Here is an 18,965-nt window from a genome sequence, read left to right as displayed (position 1 = left end):
TACACCCTTGTTAATCAGCTATCATTTCACACTGATTTTAGGAATAAATTATGGCTAGGGTTAGGTTTAGGGGCAGGGATTGGGTTTAGTCTATATTTTTGGACAGCAATGTTGATCCAGGATCAACAAAAGATGTTGATCCAGGAACATGTCTTACTTGGCAAAATCACAGCGACCAGATTTTTAGTGGTCCGGGTTCTTATCACCCCCTGAAACTAGCCAACCACAGACAACATAACTAGTGTATTTTTAATTCACTCAGTTGGTCATAAATGTCAAAAATTGTGTTTTTCAGGTGGTATCAACAGGTGGAGATGGACTCTTGATTCTGGCACAGAGGGAGTATGAAGTATTAACCTATCGCTCCCTCCAGCCCAAATTTGACTTCTTGGACAGAGGAGTTACTAAACTAAGAGACTATTTCTACAGGAACCATTCTCTGATGCTGTGGGATGTCATTCAAAAGTAATTTATTTAAATAGGATTTCTTTATTCAGTGCTTTTAATTCTTATGACTGTAGATGTACTATGGGCATAATTCTTTGAGACGTTTGCATGTGAATGAAGCAGTGTATATAATTATAAAACTCTTGTATTATCAGACCTATTTCTTTAAGCGCTCTTTTTCCACTCTTAGTTTTGTTTCAGGAATAGTTTCCCTGTACTACAAGAGTGATCGTGAAGTTGAACAGGACTCAGAAATTCAGACGTGGATGAATGAGGTGGCTGTGGAGGGCTTTGTGGATGTGCCACATTTTGGTAAGATATGAATACATGACTGCATCATTGGACTCACAAATGTCCTGTAGTGGATGAAGAATATATTTAGAACCCTGTGCAGTGTATTTATTTAGGCTTGACAATATACACTACAGTTCGAAAGTTTGTGGTCAGTACCATGTTTTTAAAAGAAATTAATACTTTTATTCGGGAGGATGCATTAAATTGAACAAAAGTGACAGTAAAGACATTTCAAATGTTATTAATGATTTCTGTTTCAAATAAATGCTGTCCTTTTGAAATTTTATTTGATGTATCTTGGTTTCCACAAAAATATTGAGCAGTACAGCTGTTTTCAAAATTGATAATAATAAGTATTTTATGTGACACTGGAGACTAGAGTAATGTTTGCTGAAAATTCTAATTTGCCATCACAAGAATGAATAACATTTAAAAATATATTAAGATAGAAAACAGTTATTTTGAAATTGCAATAATATTTCACAATATTACTGTATTTTTGATCAATTAAGTGCAGCATAAGGGACTAATTTGGTGAGAACAGGAGACTTCTTTTTAATAAATCTTGCCGACCTCAAATTTTTGGACGGTAATATAAATCATCCTATACAATCATACCAAATACAGGTCACCAGTATTGAATTTTAAAAATGTCAAAAGACATCAGGGGGATGTAAATGCACATTCTACATGCCAGATACACCATTAAGTCAAGATAAAACAGGAAAAGGAAGTAATAAAGAACATAAAGGATAAGAATATAGTGCCCCCATGTGGTCATTAGAGGAAGAAACTTGCCCTCAGAATGGGTCTCATCACAATGAACTACATGAGCTAAATAAATGGCACTTGAAATTAGGAGTAAGCTAGGAGTAACTGTTTGTTTCTTGCATGTCAGGCCTAGCTAGTGAGCTGAAGACAAAAGAAGAACTCATCACACTGTTAAGCGTGGTGATCTTTACCAGCACAGCACAACATGCTGCCACCAATAATGGACAGGTAACTAACACATCACATCTTATCAAATATAAAAACCTACTTTTTCTACACTATATTGAATGCAGGTTACCAGAAACACAATCATTTACATGAAGTGTGTTACCTAAGGGTTAAAAATCAGTTTACACTGCATTACATAGCTTTATTGTGATCACTGTTGATCTTCATCTCTGTACTGTAGTTTGATTGGTGTGCATGGGTACCCAATACGCCCTGCACCATGCGGCACCCTCCACCAACAGATAAGGATGCTGTCACCATGGACCTGATCATGGACACACTCCCCGATATCAGCCAGTCCTGTGTGCAAATGGCCATCACATGGCATTTGGGCAGAGCACAGCCGGATGCAGTGAGTCAATAGCACAGGCTGTCACAACTTTTACATTATTTATGGTCATATAAAGTACAGTATAATCCATATTTATAAGTAACCTCAGACTATAAGCATTCAAATTAATTAGCCTTTAATAAAGTATCACAATGATGACTTCAACACTTCTCTGTTTTCTCTCTTTTCTTCAGATTCCAATGGGCCAGTATGTGGAACAGTACTTTACTGAGCCTGCTGCTTTGAAAGTGATTGATAAATTCAGAAAGGACCTGAAAGAACTGGAGGAGCATATAATAGCTCAGAATGAGGGACTAGAACTGCAGTACCTTTATCTGTGTCCAAGCCGCATGGAAAATAGCATCACCATTTAGAGAAAACGCTCATTCTACATTTATGAGTATAATTATGTGTCTGTGAACATTTTCGTGCTTAGGTCAGCTAAATCTTAAAATTAGCACACATTCAAATAACACCCAAAGTACCTTTCTTAGCTATAGCTGAGGCTAATACCTTTCTCCAGAACGGCATCCCTAACAGTAGAAATACTGTGACATAATTATGTAATTAATTTAGTCTGTAACATTTTTTTAAAAGAATCAGGGCATTAAGCTTTTTTACATTCAATTTTGTTAACAGTATTTATTTTTACTTTTGAAAATAGTTAAAACCTAAAAATAAAAGTCTTTTTAAACTTTATTTCATAAGGCACTGTTTGGATGGTACTGAATTGTTTTCTGTGGATTTTTACTAACCACTGTATTCTTAATCAATGTGGTAAGCTTCATAAAATGCACTTCATATATGCTACATATATATAGTACTTTTTTTTCCCCAGATGAAGACAATGAAACATGCATTACTGTTATACTTTTACCTAACAACTAGATGAAAAAACATGCTTTGTACATTCCATAGCAAATAAAGTTTGTTTCATTTTTTTATATCGATTGTTTAATACCATTTAAAACCTTCAGTAGTTAAAGTTTTGAAAGTCTCCAGTTGTACATCTAAAAAATGGTCTGTAATTTTAGAACCATGTTTACGGAGACAAGGTCTACACTTATCAATTCCTATAGTGACAAATTGCATAGGCAAAATAATTTTCAGTCATTTATTGTGAAAACAGAACCAATGTGACCATGTGAAATTCCATTGAACATGTACTTAATGAGACTGTATATTTGATAGGTGTGTTAAGTATAAATAAAACCACAAATAAATCATTTATCAGCAGTGTTTGGTAGGTCCACAGATCAAAATAGCACTATAGAAGGTAAAGTAATGAAGTACCACATAATAATAATGGGCAAGAGCACACATCTTATATTTGATAGGCTTCAAGATAGAAAGGCAATAAAGAAAATCACAGAAAAATGCATTATCCTATTCCATCCAATTATCTACATTCATTTAAGCGTCATTTTAAGGCACATGGAGCATTATTACATACAAACACAAGGGAATTTAGAGGTAGAGTTATACTCCAATCACTAGGTGGTACTAATGCACTAGATATTCCTTGCGCTTGTTCAGGCGAACCTGACAAAATGACAAGAATCCTATGCCTACATAGAGTACTGCTGCAATGAAGCAATTGTATCCAACTTGGTTGTACAATTTATAGATGTTTTGCAGTGCTTCCCCCCTGAAATGAGAGAAAAGAATCGTGTTTGAAAACAGCCTAAACACCTTTAACAGGACTGGACTACACTTTTGGACAGACTGAGGGGAAGTCTTGTGAATACACGTGACATTCCCTATGCTAGACAGACTTATTTTCCAGCGTAACTAAATGAGTAAATGGCAAAAGGAACTGACTTGAAGTCTTCCTCTGTGAAAGGTACATCCTCTATGAGCACAGCTGAATGTGTGGTGAAAAAAATCCCCAACATTGCCTAAGAGAAATAAGACAGAAAATGTTGATTATGGTGTAGGGCTGTATTTCTCCCTTCACTGGCACTGTCTGCTAGTTTTCATATTCAGTGTCCCCACACCTTTATGATTTTCACCCCCATGACCTTTCCAAGTAGTTTGTAGAGACTGGATAAGGATTTTCAATATCAATATTTTTATAATGATAGGCCTCACAAAGAGCAATTTCTAGCTAAATGAATAAATACTTTAGCTAAAATTATATTGACTAGACATTTCCATTACTTTTCCAGGCCTGTAAATCTAACTTTTATACTTCCCTGATATTTCTAAGTTTTCCAGGACAATGAGAACTGTGCATTATTGTTGACATTATGTGTGAAGGCAATTTATTTATTATTACAGATCCCAAAAAAAGTAAGATATGCTTAATGTATTTTAATGACCTTTCAGCATGTATAAACCATGTATAGGAAACACAAGAATAGTGACACAATAGAGAATATTTAACTTACCAGCATAATGACACCCCAAATGCTCAGGACCAGTCCACATGCTGCCAGTTTAGGACCGCAGAAAAGCAAAGAAGCCATTTCTATAATAGAAGCTTTTCAGCTACTCAGAGATACCAGAGGACCGTTTACAAATAAACTTTATACGACCGTTATTTGAACTTTTAGAAGTAACTTTCAAGTTATTTTGGCCTCGGTAAGATCGATGTCAACAGTCACCCGATTAAATCAGCTGACTTTAGAGGAAGCGGAAGTACAGTGACTCCCGACTCGAGTGCAACGTCATAAAGAGTTTGAAACAAACTTTAAGCAATAAGCACTTCATTAATATTCAGAGTTCTGTCTATTCACAACAATCTAGCTCTATTGCAGTCATCTTTTGCTTGGTTTATTAGACCAAATAAACTGATAAAATATAACACCAGCGACCTGATTGTTTTGAGCATTGAACGTTTATATTCCTTGAGTTATAAAGTTATTTAAAGGATGTTTTGTTTTCAGCCTAGCGTTAATCTAAATGTTCTTAAACACAAACCCTGCAGTTCACTGATGGTTACAGTTTTGCCGTCACAAATTAGGCATGTTTAGACTTGTTGACATTTGACACCTAAACCCAAGCGGTTTTCTTTTCATGTTAGAAACAAACATTTTGTGCAACCATTTTTAGGAGTTATGGACAACATATTTTAAGGATTTATTCACTAATCTTTCGTAATAATAGAAAATGACTGAAACTGGACACCTGAAGTGGTTACTTTTTTCACTTTTTGCTCATTCTCCTCCCTTCACGTTCTCTCCCCATAACAAAACGTCGCCGAATTCCTTTAGTTTTTGGCTGTCTGCGTTGAGAAATGTTTAAGGAACAAAATGTTGGATTGATTGAATAGATGAAAGTCAATACATATAACCCTCTAAAGAACGTAGTGTAAGGAGCGGAAAAGAGATAGAAAATTCATCTCCATGGATGAAAAAGAGTGAAAAGGATAACGTAGAGGAGGAGGAGGAGGGCGCGTAACGGGACAGCACGGAGGATAACAAGTTGTAAAGTCCAAGAAAACTATGGTAATGTATGATTTTTGACAGCAGGGCATAATTTGCAAACACATTCCACCAAAAAAGTAAGTATACCTCTAAAAACTAAGCAATACAGCAGTTTTTAAGATGCATTGTGTCAGTGCAATACGTGGCCAAACGTGATAGCACACGGCTACATCAACATACTTTTAAATAAGTGGAATGTATAAATTACGTAAAATACGGAAATATTTTCATGTTTATGATTTAAACCTAATTTCCAAACCAGTCAGTATTTGTTAAGAGTTAATGTTTTGGGATATTGCCGTTTCTGAGGTAATACAGAAGATGGCCCCTCATGTTCTGGATGTTGTAACGTTTCTAGGGGAAAGAAATTATGAAATGTTTCGTCCATATTCTGTGAAAGGCAAACAAACCCCAGACGTTGCATGACGAGCTGTTTTACTAAGTAAAATGTTACTAGTATCAGTACACACTAGCGTCTAATATTTAGGGACTAGTGTTTGTTTTATTAAAACTAAGAACACTGAAGACATTGGTAACTATTTTGAATTATTAAAAGTTACAAGAATAAGTAGCCTACTAGTACTTAATAAACAAATACTAAAAACGGAATAGGTACCAGAATTAATTGAATACATGGTCTGTTGTGATATATGAACCACAGAACTCCATAGAATTGAATCACCATTAGTACTAGTAGCAAATAAATAAAAGATAGTATGTACTAGGGTCTCAATGAATAATATTAGTGAAACTGAAAAAGGTACTAGACACTAAAGTACTGTATAGTATAATTATACACTATAATTAAAAAGTACTTTATAGTACTGAGTACTATAAACAAACATAGGTACTAGTTCATTTTAAAGAATAAATGTTAAAACAGTTTGCCATATATGGGTTAGTCGGTTCTGATCTGATGATGCCAGTTTTTATTATTATTATTATTATTATTTTATTAAATATATTGTCTTCTTGATCCTCACTCTTATTCTGTCAGGGACCTTGAGAATGGATGGAGAAAAAGAAAAAGAGCTGGAGAGAGGAGATGAAAAAGAGAGTGATGAGACAGAGGAGGATGCAGAGGGGGCAGCCTTATTATGGCACGAGGGATACCCTGATGATGAACTGGGCTTACCCATCATGCACTGGGAGGATCTGAGTCTTCGTATTGCTGAACTTGAGAAGCAACAAGAAGAGCGGAGACAGAGGGAAAAGGTCTGAATGAAAGTAAAGATAGTAATGTGCCTTAAATGGTAAAAGATTAAAAAAACAGATGACACTTTGTTTTGGATTGACAAGAGCTACAGTTCTTTTGCTAGTACAGTCCTTGACTATTTATTTACAATAACGGCTGCCATGGATTTATACAAAAAAAAATAAAAAATTCTCTGCAGGACTTGGACAGGCTGACAGTAGATTGGCCAGAAATCAGAGGGCTGAGCAGTCACAGAGAGCCCTGTGAGGACATGGAGGACGAATGCAACAGTCGTCTGACTGCTCTGACATCAAGGTCACACAGATTTAATAAATCTCAATTTCCTTTCTTTCCACTTCTTCAGAATTTGAATAAAATCTATAGCAATTGTGCTTTATTATACTAGGCTTCAGAGCCAGATGAATCTACAGCTCTGCTTCATCAACAACAGTGAAAGTGAAGAGGAAGAAGAGGAAATGGAGGCAAAGAAAGAGGTAAAATAAATTGCAGTATTGCCATTTTCACTGTTAGTGGAAGTGGGTGGCAACATACTGTAATGTGAATAATGTGAACAACTTCAGTGGGTGTAGTGCTCAGATGGATCGAGATAAAGACATACATTTTTGTTCATGTCTGTTTAATGATGAGATTTATACTTGGTAAGATTAATAATTGCTTTTGTTGCACTCTTTGCTACCTTTTCAGGTGGCAAAACAGTCCAGTAAGAGTGGCAGCAATCAGAGGTTAGAGAAAGAATGTGGTTCAAGCTCTGCATCGACAAAGAAAACCAAATCAAGAGGGTTCAAGAATGATGTCAGAGCTGCACTGAGTGTACTCAGACATAAATTGAGATTGGAGCAAAAACAGGTTGGAACAGAGCACATATTCATGGTGTCGTGTCCTAAGTGTGCATTTCATTTTATGTATTTGTTAATTTCAAGAAGCACATCTATTCAAATAGTTAGGTATTAGTTTGTATTAGTTATGTAAATGCCATGTTCTGCACATTACCATTCAAATATTAGGGGTCAGTAAGATTTTTTAAAAAGAAATTAATGCTTTAATTCAGCAAGGATGCGTGAAATTGATCAAAGGTGACAGGAAAGACACTGAAGACTGGAGTAATGGATGCTGAAATATCAGGTTTGCCATCACAGGAATAAATTATGGTACATTTAATACTACAAACAAATAGGAAAAGTTTAGATTATTATTATTTTTTATTTTAATAATATTTCAGAATATCACTGTTTTACTGCATGTTTGATCAAATAAATGCAGCCTTGGTGAGCATAAGAGATTTTACATTTTAAAAGTCTTACCGACCCTAAACTTTTGAATAGTTGTGTATATATATTCAAAGTCATAATTGCACTCCACTGACCCCCATCACAGACTATACCTCCCAGTGAGGCTGTCAGAGAAAGGAAGCACTATGAACGAAATGACTTAAAGAATTTCAGCTTGAAGGAGTTGAAAGCATTGAGGACCTCACTAAGCAAAGACATCCATGGTAAGCCAAAGTATTAACTGTTACATTACATTGATGATGTCTGTTGTGAATAAATAAGCGTATGTCTGTGTATGTGTGTAGCCCTCAGTTCAGAGCTGGTGGGTCGACTTCTCACAAGGGACCAGCTGAGAACAGAGCAGGACGCCATGCTGCTGGAGGTACAAGATATGACATCACTCTGATGCACAATCAAAAAAAAAAAAGTATTTCCACTAAGGAACAAAATGATGGGACCCTTCCTTTACAAGACTGTCCATGAGCTGCCTGAACTAATTGACTTTACTGTGAAAAGCTACAGCACTCCATCATCACTTCGAAACCCTTTACTGGTTTTTATAGTTTTTCATTTCAGCTTTTTTATGGACATTTTTAAGGCACCGATGAGGATTTAAAACTGCAGTTTACACTCTTACAGTTGCAAGATCAAACTGATAAAGCAACAAAGTGAGAAAAGGCCACATTCAAAGCAACAAAAGACAATTTTTTGCTCAATATTACTCTAATTTGTTTAGTGGCAAAGCCAATTATGCCAAGCCTCACATGTTAAGACATGGCTCATTAAATGCTACAAAGTATGTGTGTGTACATACATTGCCAAGCAACTCTTAACTGGATTGTTTGTGTCACTGTTTGTGAAATACTTAAATATTATTTTGTGGAATAAAAGGGAACTCAAAACGATCGTATATGTGTACTGTTTTGTTGTAATGGTATGTTATTGCTCTTCTGTTGTGTGTGTCTGTGTGTATTTTGCCTAGCCAGAGTTTGTGTTGTCAAAAGGCCAGCTCAGCACTAATAGAGGAAAGAAGAAAGAGGGAGGGACAGATCATGGAGCAAGAGATGACCAAGGAGGGTTGGATTGAGAGAATGGTCAAAATAGTTCAAGAAACTGATGTGAAAGGGAAAGATTCAGGGCTGCATCCAAATCGTCTTTGATTTGCTCTTCTGTATTTTCTTCTTGATAGTCAAATTAGCTGTAATTGTTTTCAGTGTGGGAATAGAGGCATTCCTCAGGTTTTATTTATAGGCTACTGAGACTCTTAATTTTTCTAAAGAGAACTTTATCGCTCTACTAAAAAGGTAAGTGAAATATTTTTAACAGCTCGTGACCAGATGAAATAGCTGTTTTTCACTGTCCTTGCATAAGTCAATGGTGTTTTACAGTTTACACATATTTTGCTTTCCCAGAAAAATGTTAATATGTATCTTGCCTATAAATATTCTTGTGTTTTAGTCTCACTATTAAATAAGTTTACAGCTATGCATGGCAGTAAACTCTTGCAATATGTAGGCAATGTGAAGGGTTGTTTGCACTGTTTATGATGTCTGATTCCCCAAGGGCCGTGTTATGTATTTAGCCAAAGCAGACTACCTTAATGTCATTTAGTGACCTTCAGATACTGACTGATTTATTTACATAGTGTCTTATATGTCTGAGAAGTGGTAGGCAATAAGCAATTCACCACAAGCTCAGTCAGCTGTGTGCTAACTTTACCGGGAGGTGGGGATAGCCATGACATCCATAGAATCCCAAAGGATGTTTAATGTGCAAATGGATCCAAAGGGAGTCTAGGCGTAGTTTGACAAAGGCTGACTTTAGGTTTCTAAAGCCGGCAATTACATATCGTTTATATTTGTTTCGAGGAAGAGAGATGGGGTAGAGAGTTCTGACGTGAGGGATGGGGTAAGGGGTGGGTAAGATAGAATAGAACATAGAGGGGAAGTGTGGTTACTGTTTGATGGGTTAATGAAGTGAAAAGGGTCTGAATCAGCAGCATATATACCTATGCGCAAACAGTACCGGGGGTTGTGAAAGAGAAAGGGGGATGCGGGGAGGGCCTGTGTGGGATGACAACTGCTTTTATAGGTTTTGAAAAGCTGGTACATTTTGTGAATCCTAAAAGCAATGTATCTCTCTCTAAACTAGACCAGAAGGAGGGGATCGCTGGAAATTCAAACTAATTTGTTTATTGGAGAAGATGTGGTTTCAGAGGCAAAGAATGGGAGGATGAAACAACGACGCCCCCTAAGAATCCGAATAGGAACTAGCCGACAATGACGAGTGTGCCTACTGTTTTGTTTGAAACCGAGAAGGGGGCAGATGCCCAGCTTTCCTCCTCACATAATTCTTCAGTTACTGGCTCCTGCAATATTGATGAGTCCTACAAGTACATCTTCCTGCCCATTTGCTACTCCTTTACCTTTGTCTTCAGCATAACCCTTAACTTTGTAGTTCTCTACCGTTCCTTTCGATGCACCAGGCACTGGAATGCTTCCCTGATTTACATGGTGAACCTGGCCACGACAGACTTCATGTATGGTTTATCCCTGCCCTTTTTGGTGGCCAGTTATGTCATGCGGGACGACTGGGTGTTTGGAGACTTCATGTGCCGTCTAGTGCGATTCCTCTTCTACTTCAACCTCTACTGCAGCATCTTCTTCCTCACTTGTATCTCAGTGCACCGCTACCTGGGCATCTGCCACCCCATGAAGACCATCACCTTGGAGACCAAACGAGCAGTAAAGGGGACGTGCGTTTTGGTGTGGATTGCTGTTTTTGCACTAACATGCCCAATTTTTCGTTTTGCACAGACTCAGTATCTTCCACGTGAAGGTAAGGGCTCGAGGGAGGAGGTGTTTAATAATTGCTGGGACGATGCAATTGATAGAGAGTTCCATGATTACATCCCTTATGGGGTCACGCTTCATTTCTTAGGGTTTTTTGTGCCATTTACCATCATTGCCTGGTGCTACTCGCAAGTAGTGTTAACAATATTTCGGACGCTGCACTCTCAACCTCCTCCTCAAAGAGTCAGAAGTGGGACGGGCTGTGAAAGTGTCGCAGGGATAGGGGGAGAGGGCATGTCAATCATCTTGGGGGCTCATTCGCCCTACGTCAACAGGCGGCGCAAGTCCATCAAGACCATCATTACTATCACTCTCCTCTTTGCCCTTTGCTTCTTCCCCTTCCATGTCACTCGCACAATTTTCCTACTGCTGAAAGTGACGAGTAGGGTGCAGTGCCACACCATGCGCATGGTTTCCATCTGTTATAAAATCACTCGGCCGCTGGCCTCATTCAATGCGTGGCTGAATGCACTGCTTTATTTTCTTACTAAAGAGAAAAATGTGCCCTGCTGTCAAAAACCTGAACATGCCCAGCATGGCCTGCTATGGCCACTTAGAATGCTGGGAAAAGGAGAGGAAGAGGAGAATGAAGTTGAGGAGACAAGGAACCACAAGGACAACGGGTCAACAGGAATGACCATGTAAACATGTGACAGTGTAGAACATCAACAAGTGAAACTGGTGGACCTGCCTTTGTATGGGATTCATTTGAAACAAACTGATGTTTTTGTTATATTCTCTGTATTTGTATAACTCTGTGTATTCACATTAAACATGGAGGATCTTGTCGTTTTGTCTTTTCAAGACCCCTTACAGATTGTTTTACTTGTTGATTGCTTGGATGGTTAATTAGTTATTGTAAAAAAAAAAAGATTAAGTTGAATATTGATTTAGTGTATATTAATTGCAAAAACATATTTTAGAATAATAAACTAATTTCTAGGTTGTCTCATGTTTGCAGTTGTTAGCATACCTCAGGGTGGACACATTTTGTGCAGGAACTATGTTTAGCGCTGTCATGGATTAATATGTCATGTTGTGAATAATTAAACTGTTCTAATAAACATTTTCTGAACCTGTTTAAATGAAAATCAAAATATGGCTGTGATCTTTTAAAATCACTATACATTATTAAGCACTATTCTCGATTTGTATGTCTTTGTGTGAGTACAGAATCTAAATTTGTTGTAGAATAAACTTCTTAAGGGTCGAGGTGTCGGCTTAGGCATCTTGTTCACATTATATTTCTTTTAAGAGTAAGAGGCAAAAGAACATTACACATTTTAGAAAATGCTGATCATTTCTACATACACGTCTGAATTGTTCATTCATTTAACATACTTACAATGACCTTTTTCCGTAGTTGTTAGAAAGTGTCAGTCCAGCTATTTATATATATATATATATATAAATCCCCTTTTTCATACATTTATATTGTATATTACCAGGAACCTCACTTTGTGTACTTTCTAAGTACACTGGACAAGAGTACATCAATATACAGCACAAGCAGCCTATACCCTTTGTCCTTCCGTCTTTCTAAAATAAGTTAAAACCAGATGATCCACGAAAGACCTCAGCTACATAGACTGTTATTACTTGGTATTACATTGGTTAATGATAAGCTGTCCTGTTGCAAGATTTCCTGAACCAAAGGAGCCTGTATAAATGTAAACATTTATATATGGCAGTAGTGGAAGAATGCATGTTATAGATGAAATACCTTGTCAGCATAATAATGTAACTCGTTTTGTTCTTCTAAGATCTCAGTATAACGTACTTTATATGATACAGATACATGCACGATGCACAGATCATGTATATTGAGTATCTAAATGTTTGAATATGGAAGAGATTTTTTGCCTAGATGTTGTCTTAATCCATAATTCAGATATTGATTTTTTTGCAATAACTGCAGACACCCTGGAGCAGTGACAGAAATTATTATTATAATTATAATTATTATTATTTTTATAAGATGCAATGTTTATTTTCTAGATTTTACCATATAAAACACACAGAATGATGTTTGTTTCAAATACCTCAAATCCATACTATCCAGAAATAGAGTAAGGTTACTTATATATATAAATATCTGGTGCATTTTTGTGTCATTTTTGCCACAGGCTTCTGACCCTGTCCTGGACATTATATATCGGGCTCTGTGTACTCTTCTCGTAATAATATGTTGCTAGATTTGTAAACTGTAGTAAAGTTAAACAGTGTGTTCGATTCGTCAGGCAAAAAAACAAGCTCAAGGGGGCGACATTGTGGCCATTCAGGATTTTAGTTTGGAAATTTAAAAGAAAACCTTCCCGACCTGCACCGCGGCTGAGGCAGGACCTGACGGTTATTAAAAATTATCAAAAAATAACTATAAATTATAGAAACAAATAATTAAACAATGGATAACTAGAATAGCTTATGTTAACCAGCGTGCAACATATCCGTTTGTGAAAAAAAATATTTTTCACTGAGGAAAATTTATATTTATTTTTGTATCTGTCCCGTGTCATCACAGTGGTAGAGCTGCAGCAGTGGAACATTGGCGCCATTTTCAAACTTCAGAGCCTCAGTGACTGGAACTCTTGTAACAGCTACATTATTCCTCATTATGATTTTTTTTTTTTTCAAATTCTTTCCTCAAGACCCTTCATTACTTCACTATTATTTTATAAACATTTGGAACTGGAAGAGTATTTTCATGAAAGGTAAGTAATTCTTACTCCTTTATTTATATAATTATAATAAGGTTTTTGTAATCGATATATATTTTTTTTACAAGCTTCGTCAAAATGTGTCCCCTTTATCATTTATTATTTACTGACTGCGAGTTATATTTTTTATATAAGTAACAAACATGTAGCTGTGAATACAAAGTAATGGTACTTTCACAAAACATGTATGTTTTATAGAATTACAAGGCGTTGGTAACTTTATATTTGTTGTTTAGGGTACTTTTCTTTTGTGTTTTAAATAAAAACAAACATACTTCCTTACTATCGTTAAGCGGACTACCTCCAAAACGTGTTGGAACCCGCGGGATAACGTTCAAACAACTTATTACAACTTAAGCGATGCTTTGAATATATTGACAGCATAAAGCAAACCGAATAAAGTAGTCTTTGTCATATGTTAGCTTTTAAAGACAATGATTTCTCGGTGCCGCTAATGTTCTGAACCACTCCCCTCTTTTGCTGTCCCCTCACCCACAACCAGGCTTTAAGCACTACTTCCATCATTATGTGGAGCGAATTAAAAGAGGGGAACTCTTTTTTTTTTAATTCGCTCCACATAATAATGAATTTGGACGTTAGATATGTTCACAGCGATTTCTTCAATTGAAAGAGCGTAGATAGGAATGAAAATATATTGTCTAACATCGAAATGACAGTTAAAGTTGTTATTCGAAAATTAAAACGTCGGTTCGACAAATGACAACATAAGTTGACGGTATGACGAAACTCTGCAAAAAAATAACGAACTTTTTTTGAATGTAAAGTTAGTTGAAAACGCGCTTTGAGGTGACATTCGAAACCACGAGAGATTTGTTTGGCGACGAATCAAAAAAGTTCAAGTTTCCAAGTATGCAATTTTCAAAACTATTTTTTACCTGCCCCACAATATAAATCAAAATAATTCTCGATACCCGACTAATTGTCTGTTTTGAAACGTACATCCATTTTATATCGATTCAGATGACTACGTTTGAATAACTCTGATTTTATCCCGTTTCTCTTAGTTAGGCAAGACAATAATTATTATGCCAGCCAATTAATATTCCAGTTTGTAATATCACAATCTATTGTCGTGGTTTACTATTTATATGTATCTAGTATATGTTTTTGTCTAATCCAGTTACAATTACTGTCAAACCAATTAATCTGTAAATAAACACAGACATTCGAGTAATATTATAGAATGATGTTTGACTTTGCTGCTGTTTTAAAAGTAGCCCTAAAGTGTTATAATTATTATTAACAGTAATGTTATGACCTTTTACAATGACCCTGTAACCTCGTGATAAAAGTACACGTTGCTTTTGCTTAGTTTTGGCATGGATTTTGCTTTATAGTTAATGTATTAATTCCAGTAGTTTCCTTGTTGTCTTTTTCTTTTCTTGGACTCACAAGATTTTCATGAACAATTTTAACATTCGAAATGCAGTAAAAGGTTTAGCAAGTGATTCTTGTCTAATTTACTATTTTTAGAATATCCAAAAGTATGTAGTGTGCAAGTACTGCATTGGCATTGACTGAGCTTTTTTGAACAAATGAATAGATGGCATAGAGTGAGGATGAGGTCTTGGGCATGCCATGAAAGCTCTGCACCTGTTCCTAGATGTCATATTTAACAATATTCCTTGATTTTGCTACACATCTGCTGAAAGTAGTATAAGGGAGAGGCTGGGCATGGCATGGGATGGACCATTTGGAACTGAAAAAAGAAAAAACTAATTTCAAATAGGTAATAAAAAAATAAATAAAAAAAACCCCCTGCTCAATAACCGCATACTGCCATATGATTTACATAATTTTATATGATTATGTTATAAAGTCTGTTGTAGTTATTTATAATATTGTGAATTGTCAGTTTTTTTTCCTCATTGTTTCATTCAAGTCTCTTTATTTGCAGTTGTCAAAAAAAAAAAAAAAAACTTTTACTGCTGGCCTTTTACGTTTTTAGTTGGGGTATTTTTAGTCTTCCTGTTTTGGTGTGCGGTTCCTGAAGCTTTGTGCTTTTGTTTTTGGTTTTACGAGATGATACTGGTAGGATTAAAAGGTAAAAGACAAGGGACTGTACACTTTTGGTACAGAAATGATCTTTACAAAGAGTACAATATAAGAGTACAATGCTCTTTTAGTTTAATCTTTAAGAATTTTATAATGACAGTGAATTTTTAAAATGTGTTATTTTGCATTAGCTGTGTATTATTAGTAAATTATTTCAAAGCTGATTTGGTTTCTAACCTAGTTGGTTGTATTAGCCTGTAAAAGACATTTTGTGAAATGTAAGGTTGAATTTTAATTGAATTTTCCATGACAATATATTCATCCGAAAATGTATTGATTGCTGGACATTAATTTCTCTTTTAATTATGCTTTTTTGACTTGAATTATCACAGAGGTTTTGTCTTGTCTGGCTCTGTGTGTGTGTGTGTGTGGGGGTGGTTGTGTGTACTATTGGACCATGTTTGTGCTACTCCGTAAAACTATCTGTAGAACCAGATCAACATATTCTCCACTCTTTGTAGCCAGCCTTGTACTACACAGAAAAGCCATAGAGACCCTGCATAAAATCCGGCCACATTGAGAGCATAAAGAGTAAAGTCTAAAAACTTTGACAAACTCTTGACATCTGTTTTTGCTGTTCCTGCTTTGTTTTTTTTCAATGGATAATGAACTAATTGTGAGAATATAAAGTTTCATTTTTTCTTTCTTTTTGGACAATGCATTTGGACTCGAAACACGCTTGAGTTTGGAGTTTGTGGTGAATGTTTAATGCAAAAATACACCACGAACGCATAACACTTTTCCTAGTTTCATATCCCCCTTTCTGTGCGTCTTTGCAGCTGAGCCTTCTCCCTCTTTTGTTCCCCCCCTCCCTCCCTCCCTTTTTCTCCGTTGGCTGTGTGAATGCTTTGGCAAAGCTACAAGAAATCAAGCAAGCGAGAGCTGCTAGCACTGACGCGCCCCAGACACTAAACCCTAGAAATTAATTTTTTCCTCAGAAATGGTAGTCTTGACGGTCTTCAAACTTCACACTCTTCTAAGGGGACCCCAGGGCGATGCCCTGATTTTTTTGGGGATTTTTCCTGTCCCCCGAAAATGTTCATTTTAATTGTAGAAACTGATGCCCCGGGAAAAAGGCTACAACCCCTGCTTTTTATGCCTACCAAGTTCCTCAGGCAGCCTCACTAGCTACAGCTTAGCAGAGGCTGCACACTGCACTGGACTGCTGGTCTGAAGGTGAATAGGGAGAGAAAGGGGTTTAAGGGCTGAAAATAGGTGCTGGTGGACAAAAGGTTTAGGCACTTATTTGACTCTTTGAACCCCACCCCTCAATCTGGAATGGGAGCCCCAAGCTCAGACGAATGGGTGTATTTTTGACCTGAAATTAAGACTTGGGATTCCCATTGATAAGTGCATGTGTGGGTTTGTTTTCCTTTTTAGTTCTGTTTCTACAATTTTTTGAAAGCAGCCAAACTGTTTTAAGTGTAGATTTAGCTGTAGATTTGTGAAGAATTAAAATATTTGAGGTGGGAGAACTACTTTGTGACTTTAATCAAGTTTTCTGAAAGAATGAAAAAGTATTTTTCAAGTACTTTGCTTGGCTTTTTTGAATACAAAAACAACTTCATTGAATTAAGTTGAGGAATTACTTTTTTTTTTTTCTACCCCAGGTGCAGGAGACAGACTACACTGGAAGAGGGGAGTCCGGCGGGTTACTTTGGGAATACCAGGCACCTTTTTCTCTCCCCTGTTGCCTAACATGCTGGAGAACGGGGATCGAGGGTAAGTGAAATCTTTCCTGTGTCCGTTTCAAAGCTTAACCAAAACGGCCCCTGGTTTGAATGGGTGAGCAAAGTTAGGCCAGGGTGTGTATGTGTCTATGTAAGTGTGTGAGCTTCTCTTTTAGGTCTCCCTCTCCCACCCATTTGCTGTCTATCCTTTTCTCATTTTCTCTCTCTCCCTCTCTTTTGCTAACACCCCCCACCCCCCTCTTCTCTCCCTCTCTCGATGAACGACGGGCAGAAGTAGACAGAAGCAAATGCCTTCTGCAACTGTGCTGACGTGATCATTTGACTCAGACCTTAAATAGGCTGCCCTTTATAAGATGGAATTGTTTTTTAACTAAAAGTGTTAAATATAAAATAATTAATATCATAACGTTTTTGAAAAAGTTTGGCTTTTGTGTAGCACAATTTTAGTCACACCTTAGCCTGCATTTTGCTGCTGATAAACTTCCTCTTTTTTTTTTACTGTGAACTTCAGCTTCATAATGAAGGCTCAAATATCTTTAAGCAAAAAATAAAGATTATGTTTTGCTGTGTTACAACAGTCAGAATGAATTATTTTGCAATTAAACCTTGATTTTCTGCTGACATTAGAACTTCAGCACACTACATAGGGTGTGGTGTACTTAAAAGAAAAATTTGAAGTCCTTCAAAAATACTTAGCGTTTCTTTTTCTGTACCACAACAGTTGATATTATAAATATCAAATACTTTTTTAGTCCTTTCAACTTTTGTCAGTTTTTAGTTTTTGGCAAATTAAAAATAAAATTAGTTTTTCAGTAAAACAAACATTATTGTGGGTTTCCTACTTAATTGATGCCACATTTATGTTGGTCTGGTGTTGTAGGTGTAATCTTCCTTTTTCTAAAAGAAAGAAAAAAACAATAAAAAAAAAAAGAGAAAATTTTACAAGCAAAATAACAAAAAAGAAAAAAGAAAAAGGGATAAGCAGTGAAATGTAGTGATGGGCCAAGATCTTTCTGCCATTTACCTTTTACACACTACAACAAATGATCTGTCATATGCCCTCATCGCTTTAAACACCACTGGCTTTTCACAGATGAATAATACAATAATACATTTTAAAACTAATCTTGATCTGGTAGTCACACTTTTTAAAATCAGTTGTTCCTCTCATTTTTCTTAACTATCTCCCCCTATTATCCATCCTCATATCGCTCCATAATTACATCCTACTATGTTCTTCAATATACTGCAGACCTTAAAGTTATTTTAATAAATCTTATATTAATTCCTTATTTTTTGTTAATGTATACTTGCCCCTTTTGCTGAATATTTGTCTTTTATATAGGTTATGGAAATTATTCCTTATGAATTGTACAAGCATTCTTTTCTTTCTGTCCTCTTATTTGTTTTTACATTTGGACAAATTTTACTCCTAATCCCTGGAATCCTTTAAGTTAATGTAACATTTTTCTTGGCAACAATTACTTCATTGGATAATTAAAATATGCAATATTATAGTACTGTATGTGTAATGCTAATAGATACTTTAACTTTTATTAAAGTGATACTTAATCTTGTTAACAATATTAAGCCTGAGAAGTTTAAAAATTAGAGATGCAGTTTATTGGGGGGAGAGTTAAAAAAAA

General features: G+C 36.1%; 4 protein-coding genes and 1 long non-coding RNA gene across 8 annotated transcripts in view; 4 read left to right on the top strand and 1 right to left on the bottom strand.

The window, feature by feature from the left end:
* LOC107749792 (arachidonate 12-lipoxygenase, 12S-type-like) overlaps nucleotides 1–2,672 on the top strand; it is a 9,368-nt gene extending 6,696 nt beyond the window's left edge. The window contains exons 11-15 of the mRNA XM_016564967.1: nucleotides 296–465; nucleotides 638–759; nucleotides 1,640–1,740; nucleotides 1,922–2,092; nucleotides 2,266–2,672. Coding sequence (XP_016420453.1) covers nucleotides 296–465; nucleotides 638–759; nucleotides 1,640–1,740; nucleotides 1,922–2,092; nucleotides 2,266–2,445 — 744 coding nt within the window. The 3' untranslated portion in view covers nucleotides 2,446–2,672. The remainder of the gene's footprint in view (nucleotides 1–295; nucleotides 466–637; nucleotides 760–1,639; nucleotides 1,741–1,921; nucleotides 2,093–2,265) is intronic.
* Nucleotides 2,673–3,040: 368 nt separating this feature from the next.
* Nucleotides 3,041–4,727, bottom strand: LOC107749794 (ribonuclease kappa-A). Of its 2 annotated transcripts, XM_016564971.1 has the most exons (4): nucleotides 4,598–4,727; nucleotides 4,462–4,554; nucleotides 3,893–3,969; nucleotides 3,041–3,719 (listed from the first exon to the last, which is right to left on the bottom strand). In XM_016564971.1, the coding sequence occupies exons 2-4, from the start codon at nucleotides 4,537–4,539 to the stop codon at nucleotides 3,575–3,577; spliced, it is 300 nt and encodes a 99-aa protein (XP_016420457.1). In that variant the 5' UTR covers nucleotides 4,540–4,554; nucleotides 4,598–4,727; the 3' UTR covers nucleotides 3,041–3,574. The 2 variants fall into 2 exon arrangements, with proteins under 2 accessions (XP_016420457.1, XP_016420456.1); XM_016564970.1 differs by having other exon boundaries at nucleotides 3,042–3,719; nucleotides 4,462–4,727.
* Nucleotides 4,728–5,180: 453 nt separating this feature from the next.
* Nucleotides 5,181–8,876, top strand: LOC107749793 (schwannomin-interacting protein 1-like). 2 transcript variants are annotated; one of them, XM_016564969.1, is made up of 7 exons: nucleotides 5,181–5,520; nucleotides 6,497–6,714; nucleotides 6,894–7,009; nucleotides 7,101–7,188; nucleotides 7,400–7,561; nucleotides 8,090–8,207; nucleotides 8,289–8,876. In XM_016564969.1, exons 2-7 carry the CDS (start codon nucleotides 6,508–6,510, stop codon nucleotides 8,387–8,389), a joined length of 792 nt encoding a protein of 263 aa, XP_016420455.1. In that variant the 5' UTR covers nucleotides 5,181–5,520; nucleotides 6,497–6,507; the 3' UTR covers nucleotides 8,390–8,876. The 2 variants fall into 2 exon arrangements, with proteins under 2 accessions (XP_016420455.1, XP_016420454.1); XM_016564968.1 differs by having other exon boundaries at nucleotides 5,181–5,576.
* A 1,275-nt stretch (nucleotides 8,877–10,151) lies between these two features.
* Nucleotides 10,152–11,480, top strand: LOC107749820 (P2Y purinoceptor 3-like). Its single transcript, XM_016565009.1, has one exon. The coding sequence runs from the start codon at nucleotides 10,263–10,265 to the stop codon at nucleotides 11,478–11,480; it is 1,218 nt and encodes a 405-aa protein (XP_016420495.1). The 5' UTR covers nucleotides 10,152–10,262.
* Nucleotides 11,481–13,369: 1,889 nt separating this feature from the next.
* Nucleotides 13,370–18,965, top strand: part of LOC107749791 (uncharacterized) — an 8,548-nt gene continuing 2,952 nt past the window's right edge. For both annotated transcript variants that reach the window (XR_001641085.1, XR_001641086.1), the window contains exons 1-2: nucleotides 13,370–13,546; nucleotides 17,239–17,350. This is a non-coding gene — a long non-coding RNA (uncharacterized LOC107749791). The remainder of the gene's footprint in view (nucleotides 13,547–17,238; nucleotides 17,351–18,965) is intronic.

This window comes from Sinocyclocheilus rhinocerous, unplaced genomic scaffold, assembly GCF_001515625.1.
Source record: "Sinocyclocheilus rhinocerous isolate Xijiao unplaced genomic scaffold, SAMN03320098_v1.1 scaffold1131, whole genome shotgun sequence".
Classification (NCBI taxonomy): domain Eukaryota; kingdom Metazoa; phylum Chordata; class Actinopteri; order Cypriniformes; family Cyprinidae; genus Sinocyclocheilus; species Sinocyclocheilus rhinocerous.
The sequence above is the reverse complement of the archived record's forward strand: the minus strand, read 5'-3'. Positions and strand labels throughout refer to the sequence as shown.